Here is a 12,905-nt window from a genome sequence, read left to right as displayed (position 1 = left end):
TGAATAAATATCTCTGTTGAAAACTGGAAGAAATCTAAATGCAGAAAGTGTTTAAATGGTCTTTATAACAGGAGTGAGGCATCCCGTCTATTCTACAAAACACAAAACATTGCTTCTCACTTAAGTATATGATTATAACTGTGGTAAAAATTATAGCCTCATGAAAATATGAGATTATAATAGGAAAGCTGACAAGCTCTTATATGAGTGTTTTCAGAAAAAATAGCAAAATACACATTTTTTGGTATTTTCCTTTTCTGATTCTCTAACACTTTCTATAATTTTTTTCTCTTTCTATAACTGAAATAAACATACAGTTTTGTTTGTCTCAATTCCCAGTATGTAAACTGTGAAACGTAATGAACGCAGAACTTTACATTGATGTAATCTGTATTGTGCTGCTAATGGTTCAAATATAATTGAATGACAACAGAAGATAGATAATATATACAAACTACCACTTATTTCAAGTGGAGAATTCTTGAACTTTTTAGGATTAAATTGATGGTGATATTTGTACAATGACATATTCTAAATGTGAAGTCAGAGGTTAATTTCTTACTTATCTTCAACCTAGTTAACTAGTACTACTTTATTAATCTGTATTAGTGAATTTAAATACAAATGGCTAGCCTGTTGGTGTGCTGAGATCACTTAACGTCATGTTGATCTGCATAGTTGCACTGTTCCTTTGTGTGTTCCTCTTCCTCATCCCATTGATCTGTCCATATCTGTATCCAGTTTCTTGTCACTTGGGGTAAGAGTCTTTGTATTTTCACAGTGACTAGCACAACGAAGTCATTGTGATACATGAATGAAGTTCCTAAGCACTAAAATAATACCAGGAATAAATAGAATATAATTAAAATATTTACATTCAAATTTGATTTAAAAATGTGATCTTCTCAATATGGATTTTGGTATGGACAGAGCTCTTACAGGCATGACCTTCCTAGCCCCTCAGCTTCAGGAAAAGCGCCAACTTTGCTATAGCTTTTGAATCTAAGTTGTGAGAATCTCTGGAAACACTTGTCCATGTTTCGAATGGGTGAGCTGCAAAGTTTATTTCTGCCATTCAGATTTTCCATGACATTCCATGAGGGTCAAGGTAGTGAAAAATAGTGAGGTATCTGATTCCTGATGACCAGTACACTAAGCAAGGCTATTTGCTGGCTCCTGTACTCTTTGGCATCCTCTTTTTGCTTCTGGCTGTGCTTAGTGATGCATTCTGTGACATTGACAGAAAAGTATTTATCCAGTTCCACACTGATGAGAAGTAGTTCAGTCTACAAAACTGCAGTGCTCACATACAAGTGGCAGATTTCATCATTATGGAGCTTTTGGTTGGTGATGATTGTGGGCAGGTTGGGCACTCAGTCTATGACATTCACTTTGCTCATGCAGTTATTTTGGTTTTATAATCAGCCTAAAGAAAACCTGTGCCAGCGGGTATGCCTGTCTTTCCACTTAAGATCAGAAGTGCACCTCTCAAGTCTTTGAAGTATTTTTGCCTCAGGACCAGACTGTCAGACAATGCCACACTTGATGATGAAATTACCCATCACATAGCTAAGACCAGCTCTGCATCTGGAATGCTCTCTCATCACTTCAGAAGAATGAGGCATCAAAATAAGCATGAAGCAAAATGTCTGTTGAGCGGGTCATGCTTACAAGCCCTCTGTATGTTTGTGAGAAAAGGATAACAGCTCCACCAATCAGTTCCATATGTGTTCTTTTTGACCTGTTTGCAGTGTCAGATAGTAAGCGAGGATTCCCAATATGAAAATTCTTATTCATTATTGGAAGTCTGGAATTCAAAGCATGCTGTAAAATCTAAGCTGTGTTGGTCTGAGCATCTTATTACCATGGCCCACTGGAGAATACACAAAGACGTATTTTATGGTCAGCTAGAATAAAGCTCCCTTTTTTCATGCTGACCATTGCAAATCATATAAAGACATACTGGAATATGAAAGTGTGCCAAGGTGACCCCAGCAAATGGAAAGCAACAGCTATGATAGATCAAGATGTAGGTAGATTTGCCATATCATCCGTAATCACTTTGAAGCAAGGTACATTAACAGCATGTGTGAAATATGCAAACATGACAGAAGTAAGGATAAACGAACCTGTGATGCTTATGGGTAATCTTGTCTTTCCCATACGTACCGTTGCGGTTCCTGAATGTAAATGACTGTGAAAATGGCATTTTTGGGTGGTGTGTTTATTTTTTGGCAGACAGAATGTGGTATTTTCTGTCTGCAATCCTGCAAACCCAACGTACTTTATGAGCTAAGCTGAGTTCTTTTTATCTCACTCATCGTAAAGACTCACACCCCAAATTATGCCTCCCATGACACCTGTGCAGGCAGATTGTTTTGTGTGAATTTGTGCAGGTGTAGTTGGTTCAGTTTGATAAACAAGTCTGTTGATCATGCACAAGAACAAAGAATCTTACCCCTACAACCTCTTTTCAGCTTAACTGGCTCCTCAAAGCTGCTGAGTAGAGTAAAAGTAAAATATAAAGTATTTATGAAGTACACAGTTACTACTTTGAAAGCTCAAATGGAGCCAATATGTTGAACAAGAAGATGTCAGTTTTTCTTAGTCATTTTCCCAAATAAAGCTGCATGAAAGGGTATATTTTCCTTCTGATGCTATAATTCTCAGTAATGACTATTGCTTAGAATACAGGGGCATTGTTAATGGAGTACCAAATGGACTGGTATGGGGTCCATGACAGCTCAAAGGAATACATAAAACATTCATGAAGGGGTTGTCTTAATTGATATGATAGGCCTATGAATTTGCTCATGTTATGAGATAGCTTTATCTTTATGTCCTTCAGAAGATCTTGGGTTGTGGGGAAGGAGAGGTGAATATGTGTGAGGTATTTTTCTTGCACTACGTAAACTTCCAGGCAGTTTTCTGAGCTCCCACACCCCAAAACATTTTTCATCTTGTGTTTAAAAAGCTCTTATGAGCATGATATTGAACTCAATAAAAATAGGAACAATACTAAAGCATCTACTTTTTAAATTCTTAAATAGTGTTATATAACATAAAGACTTCTTGGTGGTCTGAAAATTTCAAGAAAGCTGGTTAGTTTAATTATGTCTGCCATTGTGCCAAATTAAACAGGGGTACATAGCTATTTCAATTATAGTAACAGGTTCTATAATTTTAATGTGAAAGGTATATTTCATATAAATGTAAATGCTGTATTACTGAAGATGTTTTCAGAACAGAAAGAAAATGTTACATTTTGAAGATTATATATTTTCCAGAAATATTTATGTAACCAATACCTAGAAAATTTGTGGAGTCTTTAAAATGATTGATAAGTACAAGATTGTTTTACAGAAGAGCATGACAAAACAGTAGTAATTCATAGATGCAAAGTAGGTGATAGCCAGAAAAGAACAACAGGTCATGTAGTATGATTTCCTGTGTAACAAAGGCTATTATCTTTCCTACGGTTACCTTTATTTTGACCCCAGTAATATGTTTTAGTAAAAATATGTAGTCCACTGATGTCTGACACAGATGGCATATATTATTTCTTTTCTAAACCTGGCTTCTGATCACAAGTGCAGATGACCAGAAGCCAGTTTTTTCCACACTTATAAAGGCACATTTAAGCTTGCAAGTGAATCTATTCCATTAGTGATACGGAATTCAGTATGCAGGCCCTCCTGAGATACGATGTAAACAGCTCTCCAAATGGGATTTTGTGACAGAGCATACACTGCTATCACACGATTCAAGTACCCACACAAAATAATGATAAGATAATCATGCCACAAATGCTTCACTTTGCTAAAGGAAAAACATTTGGCTAATTTCATGTTTTGAGTCTTCCAGGTCTGTTGATGTCTTCAAGTAGTTACTTTAAAAAGTTTCATTATTTTTAGGGCTCCCATACCTTACTGGCTATGTCTACACTATTGAGATCTTTAGAAAGAAGCCCTTCTGGAAGATCTCTTCGAAAAGAACCTCTTTCAAAAGAACATGTCAACACACAAAAAAGCAAATCAAAAGAGTGATCTGTTCTTTCAAAAGTGAGTGTCCACACATCTCCCACTCTTTCAAAAGAATGAGCCAGGGATCAAAATGGGGAAGGAAGAGCATTTTCAAAAGGAACACTGCATTCTTTCAATTTACTTTCAAAAGAATGCTTTTTGTGTGTAGACGCTCTGTGGGATCTTTTGAGAAAGCCCCATTCTTTTCAAAAACTCGCTTGTGTGCACTTAGCCACTCTGTACAGGTTAGTTATGAAAGTTTCCTGGAGCGGCTCTGTTGGTGTCACTGCCAACAGGAAGACTTGAATTTGAACATGGGAAGAAGGGGCTTTTGAAATCAGGGGGTTGTTTCGAAAGGCCTCTGGCTACATGGGCAGTGTGCATTTCAAAACTGGCAGTTTTGAAGTGTGCACAGCTGCCATTGTACTGATGAGGCACTGCATATTCATGGGAGTGCCTCATTAGCATCTTCCAAAGTGCCACATTACCATACCCCTTCTGAAAGGAGGGGCTAGTATGGCCACAGCCAAAGTGTGTGTTTAGTATACAAGCCTCCTGCAATCAGCACTCTGTCAGTAGAGTGATAGCTAACTAGCAGAGCCCCACAGTGGAGAAGGGAGAAGAGCTAAGACATGGATGCAGTGAATCCATGCATTTTCTGAGGGTCTTTTGCTGGCAAGGTCAGAAGGACCTTTAGCTGTCTGTTTTCCCCTGGGATTAGTGAAAGTTTTACCCTCCCACCAAGTATGACTGGTTCCACTAGTGCAGCTGCCCTGCTGGGCAACTTTCTTACCCTATGTCTGCATGGTTTATCAGGTATATAGTAAAATCCATCACTGTTCTGATACTTCATGCTCACAGATTCAGGATCTTGATGCCAAACTAACTTGAAAATATGTTAATATTAATTTAGAATATCAGTGGTTTTGAGGTTCAAGCCTCACTATTGCAGAATATGTCTACAGAAGAAATACCTGTTAATAATAATTATATGCAGCATGTAACAGAATAGTATGATGTGTGTATCTCCCTTTATGTGCTGAAGTGACCTGTGTTGGCACATCTTGACTATAGTTATACCTGGAAGGTCTTTCCTTCTGAAGTCCATGAGCTTGATGTTTTCACACACACAAAAAAGAATGCTTCAGCTGTACATTTAAGAAAAAGAAAATAAGTATTTTTTGATGTATACCAGACTGGAGCCCATAAACTTTCTTCTGCCATAGTGAGTATGGATGCAACACTTCATTGATACGGGACACATTTGTGTGTGTGTGTGTGTATTGTTTGTTAATTTGTATAAAGAAGAGATCCATTGGGAAAATACGCCATTGAGCTTTACATGGCAAGACATGCTCATTTAGTCAGAGCCACAGACAATGTGACAATTTTGTCATGTGTATTTCATTGTCATCCTTTTATGCACCAGATTCAGATGCAACCTCACTGTTTAATCAAGTTCCAATTTCTGAGTTAACAGCACTTTCTACTGACCAAAAGTTCTCCTGAAAATTTTGATGGGTTTTCTTTGCATGCTTTGAAATGCTGATTTTTATATAATCTCTGTGTTCTTGCACATTACTACACATCTAATTTTTTACTCTTGTCTCTGTATCACCAGGCCTCCTGAACCTGTTTACAGCACTGTGAACAAACTGTGTGATAAACCACCTTCTCCTAGGCACTATTCCCCTGTCGAGTGTGACAAAAGCTTCCTTCTTACAGCTCCCTATCCCCACTACCACATAGGCCTGCTCCCTGACTCTGAGATCACAAGGTACTGCATGTGTTTCTACCTCACTTCCTTTACTGGATTGCATGACCATCACTTGAGTGGTTTGGTAGTCACCATCCTTGCTTTAAAGCTCCCTCTTCTAAGGCTTGCACATGTGTTTATCCTGGCTTCCATCTCTGCAACGTTGAACAGAGGGAGATATATGCTACCTCACTAAAATGTTGGCTGGCAGTCAAGGGCTAAGGGGAATAAAGGCATTGTTTGTATTCACAGGAATGTTGCTTTAAGTGTTTCACATGTTGCATATTCCATGCTATAGCCTAACCTAGCATTTATCTTCAGAGCTGAAAAGTGACTAAGAGTTCACTGTAACTTGTAGGCATTGGGATAGATGCCATAATTTTTTTTTCTAATCCACTTGTATGTATTTTGATTTGAGAGGTAAAAATCATAGATCATTTAAAATAACTTGAACATGGATTAATTTTCCTTCCAAGCCAAATACTAGCTGGTTCAGTATCTTAACTGCCAAACTCAAAATGATAAAAATGATCATAATCAAAGAGTTGAACATAAGTTATGGTGTAATGTTAGCTGGGACTTTAGACAGATGTTAAACCAGGAAAAACATATTCAGGCCAAAGTTCTCTTTATAAATACTCTTTGAAACTGTATCCATGCATAACTCAATAACTATAAGCAAACAGATTTATGCTTAAATTTTTTGAAGTTACTAATGATTTTTGCATGACCTAATTTTTTTGGTTGCCCAACTTGAGACAACTTAAAGGAGCTTGATCCTCAGAAAATGCTGAGCAGTCATTCTCAGAAAATCAAGATCCCTTTAAGGTATCACAGATTAGTGATTTTGGGTTTCTCAGTGCTTGGATGCCCCAATCTCTTACACCAGTCTTAATAATTGGGTCAAAAAGTTTTTTTTTAGAAGTCTATGTTGCAAATGTAAAATAACCGAACATACCTAGTACTTGAACTAAAAGTTACTAACCTTAAATCCATGGGTTAGAAAGGGCAACGTAGCAAGGCAATTGAGTATGTTGCCTTTATGTTACGCCTTTATGTATGATGTCTTTATATTATCTAAAGGATGAACACGATGCTTCCAACACTGTGTTCAAAACATCTTTTAAATCAAACCATGTGAAAGAGGGGCTTGTTTGTTTGTTTGGTGAATGTAAGTTTTGAATCTAGCTAGTCAACTATACTATGAGTAGTGATGGTCTCCCGAAAACCAGTTTAAAGAAAAGTTAGCTATTTTGTAATAAACTATTAATTTAGACAGCATGTGTAGAGTGACTAGATATAATAATATGTTATAGTTATTAATACAGAATAAACTCTGGAATCTTAGATATTCCGAGGATCAATATTGGCTTGTAACCTATCTTTCCATCCTTCAGATCTCTCTTCAACCCCTACTTTTGCTACAAGAAATCCAGCAATCAAACATAGTTTGGTTGGGCACCAGTTTCGCAGAGCTGTGTTTATGAATTAAAAATAAAATGGGCAAACAGTCCAATGTTTGGAACCACTGGGAAAGAGTCATTCATGCAATAGCCATCTAATACACCAATCTGAATTTATCTTAGTTATTCTAATAACTCTCCACTTCTTCCCCTTTTTTTACATCATGTTTCAGTTTAGATTATAAGCTCCTCAGACCATAATTTTCTATAAATTTGCAATATAAATATGAGTTAATTGGATTTTAAGCTGTTGGGGGCAGGGCCTGTCTTTTTGTTTTGTGTTTGTGCAGCTTCTATCATGATGGGATTTTGGTCTGTTAGGCTATAGCCACACAGCAAAGTTATTCTGCGATAGCAGCCATTATTTTGAAATAACTTTGCATCAAGTCTATATTATGCACATGCTATTTCGAAATAAATTTGAAATAGCCAGCTCATTATTGTGAATTTCATAAACCTCATTGTAGGAGGAATAACACCTGTTTGGAAATAGCTATTTTGAAATAGGCATTGTTAAGACATGAAATATTAGTATTTTGAAAGAAGCCATAATGGCATCCAATGGCAGTATTTCAAAACAGGCACTATTATGTGTCCAGATATGTTATTTCAAAATGCATTCTTGTGTGTGCCCATGTTATTTCAAAATAAACTATGTCAGAATAGCTATTCCAGAACAGATTATTTTGAAATAATGCTGCTGTGTAAACATAGCCTTACTGGGGCTCTAAAGCATTATTACGATGTGAAAAAAGAAATACTAGAACAGAGTTGGCAATAAAGCCCTTCAGTCACAGTCTGTGGCTCATGCTATTAAGGCATTCTGGTGCTAATGTTCCAGTAAGGTGATCCAAATTGCCAAAGCAATTTGTATAGAACAAACTTTATCTTAAATAACTTCAGCTGGAAATAGCAAATGCAGGTTTGACCACAGAACATTCTGTAGAAACAGGGCTGTGAAGGAAAAGGCAAACACAGGACAAGGGGAGGAGGACAACAGAAGTGTTAAAGAGGAAAGTAAATGATAGATTAATACCTGCAGCAGTTATAAGAAAGAAACACTGAGGATTAAGAAACCCAGATATGAAATATGTCGTAGTTCTAAGCTGCATTTATCACTGCAACAGTGTCAGATTCAGTTATCCCTTGGCTGTGGCTGCACTTGGCCAAGAATTTGAAATGGCCATGCTAATGGCCAAATCGAAGAATACTAATGAGGTGCTGAATTGATTATTCAGCACCTCATTAGCATTCGCATGTTTCCAGCCACGGCACTTCAAAAGTGGCGCTTTCAAACACACGCAGCTCAGTGCAAGTACATGGGGGGTCCTTTTCGAAAGGACCCCACACATTTCAAAATCCCCTTATTCCCATCAGCTGAATAAGCCAAAGCGTGCGAATGCTAATGAGGTGCTGAATATTCAGCACCTCTTTAGTATTCTTCAATTTGGACATAAGCATGGACATTTCAAAATTTTGGCCAAGTGTGAGCACAGCCCCTATGTGCAGCAGAAGACAGAAGAAGGACTGCTGTGGTCTTTTGATGCCCACATCCTTGGGTTCCTAATAAATAAGTAGGAAGTGTAACAGGAGGATGGGCTCTGGGTAACCTCTGGCCCAGAAGAGTCTCTATGTCAGCTCTGCATCATATGAAAATAAACTGCTGGATCCCACTGGACCCTGGATGTAGGCAGCTGCATATCATTCCTAATAAAAAGGTCTGAAAAGAAAAGGCAGTATCTGTAGGATACAGCTACCATGGAATATGTTCTTTAGCTCTTCCTCAGGCTGAATGAATCTGATCAAGGAGCTCCTGGAAGTAAAGCCTCATACACTGTGGGTCACATTGTGCCAGATGCTGTGAATCAGCAGCACTCTAGGGCAGTCAACGGTGCTACACCAATTTATGCCAACTGAAAGTTTAGCCTGTACATTGTTTTGCTTATTGTTTATTTGAATAGCCTTTGAAATTTCTCATCTCACTTTCACTGTGAAGCGTAGCATCAAAAATAAAAAAACAAGCTCCAGCTTGTCAGAACTGCTTAGCATCCACACACTGAAAAATAGCCGGATTTTTAAAATTGCTTAGTATTAAATGCCTTTGAAATTCTGACCCTAAGACTCCAAAGGGAGCTGCTGAGTGCTGAGCATTTTTGAAAAAGTAGCCCTTGTTTAGGTGTCTAAATGGGAACTGTCTTTAAAATCTGGTCCAAATGTGAGTGCAGAATATCTGACCCAAAATTACATCTGTTTCTGAGAAGATTCAGGCTCCTCTGTTGTTCCATAACCATCTCCACTATTCTGAACCCTCTCTGCAAATCACTCCAGAAAGGCAGACTCTGTGATCAAAGAGCTCTAACTCCTGCACCTCCCTTAGTTCACCTGAAATCCACATTCCACCATCTGTTAAGAAAAACCTCCTCACCCCTACTTCACCCCATTCTGTGCCAGAGCAAATACAGAATACCCTCTCCCCATACATGTGCAAACACACAAGGCCTGCTATACTGTAGCTGCCTCAGTCTTAGATTTTTTCTCTGTAGCATCAATCACCCTAATATCTAAGCACTTTCCCTGAGGAGAATCTTCTGCTGGACTGCAGAAAATTGAAAGTTACAGTTACCTCATCCACAGGAGGGAATGAGATGTCATCCTGTGTGATTCTCCCTCGTTGGACAGCTGCCAATGAAGTCATCCCTTGCCCCCAAACTTCTCATTGCCACTATAGATAAAATGGGAAGCGGTGTTTACCTGGGTTTCAGGTGACTATTTTGTCAAGATTCATCTACATTATGGGTTCGGAGACCTCGTAAGTCAGTACCTTATCACCAGAGGTGGGGAAAATACCCAAAAAGTTACTTGAGTAAAAGTGCAGCTGCTTTCACTTCTGGATACTTAAGTACAATCAAGATGTGACGTGTATTTATACTCATGTAGTTTTCCAGAGGGACACTAGTGATTCGTACTTAAGCTCATGTCCCCCCAGTAATGATACTTTTACTCAAGTAGCTTTTTGGGTTCTTTTTTCCACCTCTGCTTATCACTCTTCTTAAACTCAGTTAAATAGCCTTTTTAAAATATATATCTATAGATAGATAGATAGATAGATAATGATCAAAACAAAAAGCAGTCGAGTAGCACTTTAAAGACTAGCAAAATAGTTTATTAGGTGAGCTTTCGTGGGACAGTCTGTCCCATGAAAGCTCACCTAATAAACTATTTTGCTAGTCTTTAAAGTGCTACTTGACTGCCTTTTGTTTTGATAGGTATAGACTAGCACAGCTTCCTCTCTGTTACTATATAAAATGATGTGTCCTACCTTTTGAGAAGTAATAAAGGTTTGAAGTTTTTGAGCTATATTCTCTCATTTTAGGGTACAAGTAATTCTTCTTGTGCCTTGTCCTCAGCTGGTGCACATTGGGATAGCTCCACTGATGTATGCATTTTTTTAAATTCTTAGATTTTTAAATCCAACCTCCTGGTTTTATGAACCATTTTTAAGATGACTGTCTGTGTGGGGTTGGCAGTACTTGGTCTGGTACTGGGCAGAGTCCCATACAGTGAACTGTATGAAAATGGATCTCCTGCAGAAGAGCAAAGAACTGGTTTCAAGGACTCTTAGGCTGTGTCTACATTACCACCTTATGCTTTGTCTACATTACCTGCCGTGTATAGGCAGCACTTCATTAAGCAAATTCCCCCCCGCGGCAACTCCAACGTTTTAAACTTCGAAATAGTGGCGCGCATCTAGGCGCGGCACTCCCGCTGATACTTTGAAGTGCCGGGGCATGGGTTTCAAAGATGTCTCGGCAGTTCAAAGTACCAGCGGGAGCGCAGCAGCTAGATGCGCACTGGTACTTCGAAGTTTAGAAGTTTGGGATTGCTGCAGGGGGGAATTTGCTTAATGAAGTGCTGCCTGTGCATGGCAACACTTCATTAGTAAACTTCAAACAGCCTCATTACCATCCTTCCTTTGAAGGAAAGCGGTAATGTAGACACAGCCTTAGTGATTCATCTACTGAACTTTACCTGAGAAGGGCTGAATCCCCACGACTCTCATTGACTACCATGAGAGTTATAGGAGTTCAGACCTTCACAGGACCAGGCCATAGAGGTTTAGAATGCTAAGCACTACCGTGTCTCCTTATAAATTATTTGTGCTGCTTTTTTAATTCCAGCAGGTTTCTGAAGACAAGTTTGTTGTTAAGCTGATGCATGTAACTTGCCTTCCTCTGTATTTAGTGTGCATTCCAAAAGAATTCTTCTGATCTTACTGAAGTCCACATAGCAAAGCAGCATCCACTCCTTTTTCCTCATTACGAGTTGTTTAATATGATAATTAAATCTCAGAGAACACATCTAACCACATCCCAAGCTATTTGAAATCCCTGACAACTTGCAGGCAGGACCCATCACAGCTACATGATTATGAATTTCAGTCTGGGCTCTGCCTCTAGATAGCCACAATCTTATCTTTATTGAATTTAAAACTGATTTAAGCATTTCATTGCTTTTTAAATCATACTAATTTATACTTTATGTAGGTCGATTGTAAAAAAGGATAACCTATTTGGGAATAATTCTGTTTGGTTTTGGTGCCTTAAGGTCCAATTAATTTAAATTTAAAGGCAAACACTTCACAAAGGAGGAAAATTTGGAATTTTCATCACCTTTATATTGTGGGATAAATTTCTGGATTAACTTGCATCTTGGCTAATGCAACTGGAGTCAGCAATACTGTGGTCTATTCTTACACCTAATTTGTGCCACAAGATCATTTAACATTTTTTAAGTGGCAATAGTATCAAAGATTATCGTGCACCAATCCCATTTTATTTTTGTTTAAAAGAGAAATAAATACTCTTCAGGTGTGAATCAGAGCAGTTGTATGCTACTCACGTTAAATAAACATTCAGTCCTAATGTCAGATGACTAAGGAAAATGATTTGTTTAAAATAAGTCACAATATACCAGAGGTGACATTTTCAAAAGCACCTAAGTGACTTAGATTCCTATGATCCATTTTCAAATTTTATTTTTGGGATACGTTTTTAAAAGTATATTGACACATACAAATGTTCATATAGGCCTTGTGGGATTTTGAAAATCACATTATATGACTTCTGCATCTCTAGGGGCTTGTCTACACTAGCCTACTCCTTCAAAGGGGGCATGTAAATGAGCCCTAGCAGAGAATAGCAAAGCGGTGCTGCTCTGCATATGCTCACGCTAATTCCCGCCACGGGAACTACAAAGTTGCAAACTTCGAAGCACTGGCAAGCTGTGTAACCATGGCACTTTGAAGTACTCATTTTGGGAATAAGGGCACTTCGAAGTTGTTCGGGTATTTCAGAGTGTCCGCAGCTACATGGCTTGCCTGTGCTTCGAAGTTTGCAACTTCATAGCTCCCGTGGTGAGAATTAGCCTAATGAGGTATGTCATATGCATTTACATGCCCCCTTTGAAGGAGGGGGTTAGTGTAGACTAGCCCTAGGTGTCTGAAAGACTTTTAAAGCTCTGGCTTATAGTCACTGTAGAGCAAAAGTCCCATTGACTTTCAGATTTACAAAGATATTTAAGTGTCTAAAGATGCAGAGAGGTATAGGGTTGATTTTATCAAAAGGCCTAAATGCCTAAAGGCAGCTAATCCCACTGAAATGTGCT

At 38.4% G+C, this 12,905-nt stretch overlaps 1 protein-coding gene across 8 annotated transcripts in view; it reads left to right on the top strand.

The window, feature by feature from the left end:
• DLG2 (discs large MAGUK scaffold protein 2) overlaps window positions 1-12,905 on the top strand; it is a 1,656,639-nt gene that overhangs the window by 1,263,529 nt on the left and 380,205 nt on the right. For 6 of the 8 annotated variants that reach the window (XM_074983573.1, XM_074983537.1, XM_074983550.1 and 3 more), the window contains one exon: window positions 5,644-5,799. The exons of the other annotated variants lie outside the window; for them this stretch is intronic. In XM_074983573.1, the coding sequence (XP_074839674.1) occupies window positions 5,644-5,799 (156 nt within the window). The remainder of the gene's footprint in view (window positions 1-5,643; window positions 5,800-12,905) is intronic. 8 annotated transcript variants of the gene reach the window in all.

This window comes from Carettochelys insculpta, chromosome 1, assembly GCF_033958435.1.
Source record: "Carettochelys insculpta isolate YL-2023 chromosome 1, ASM3395843v1, whole genome shotgun sequence".
Taxonomy (NCBI): domain Eukaryota; kingdom Metazoa; phylum Chordata; order Testudines; family Carettochelyidae; genus Carettochelys; species Carettochelys insculpta.
This window is presented reverse-complemented; position numbering and strand designations above follow the sequence as displayed.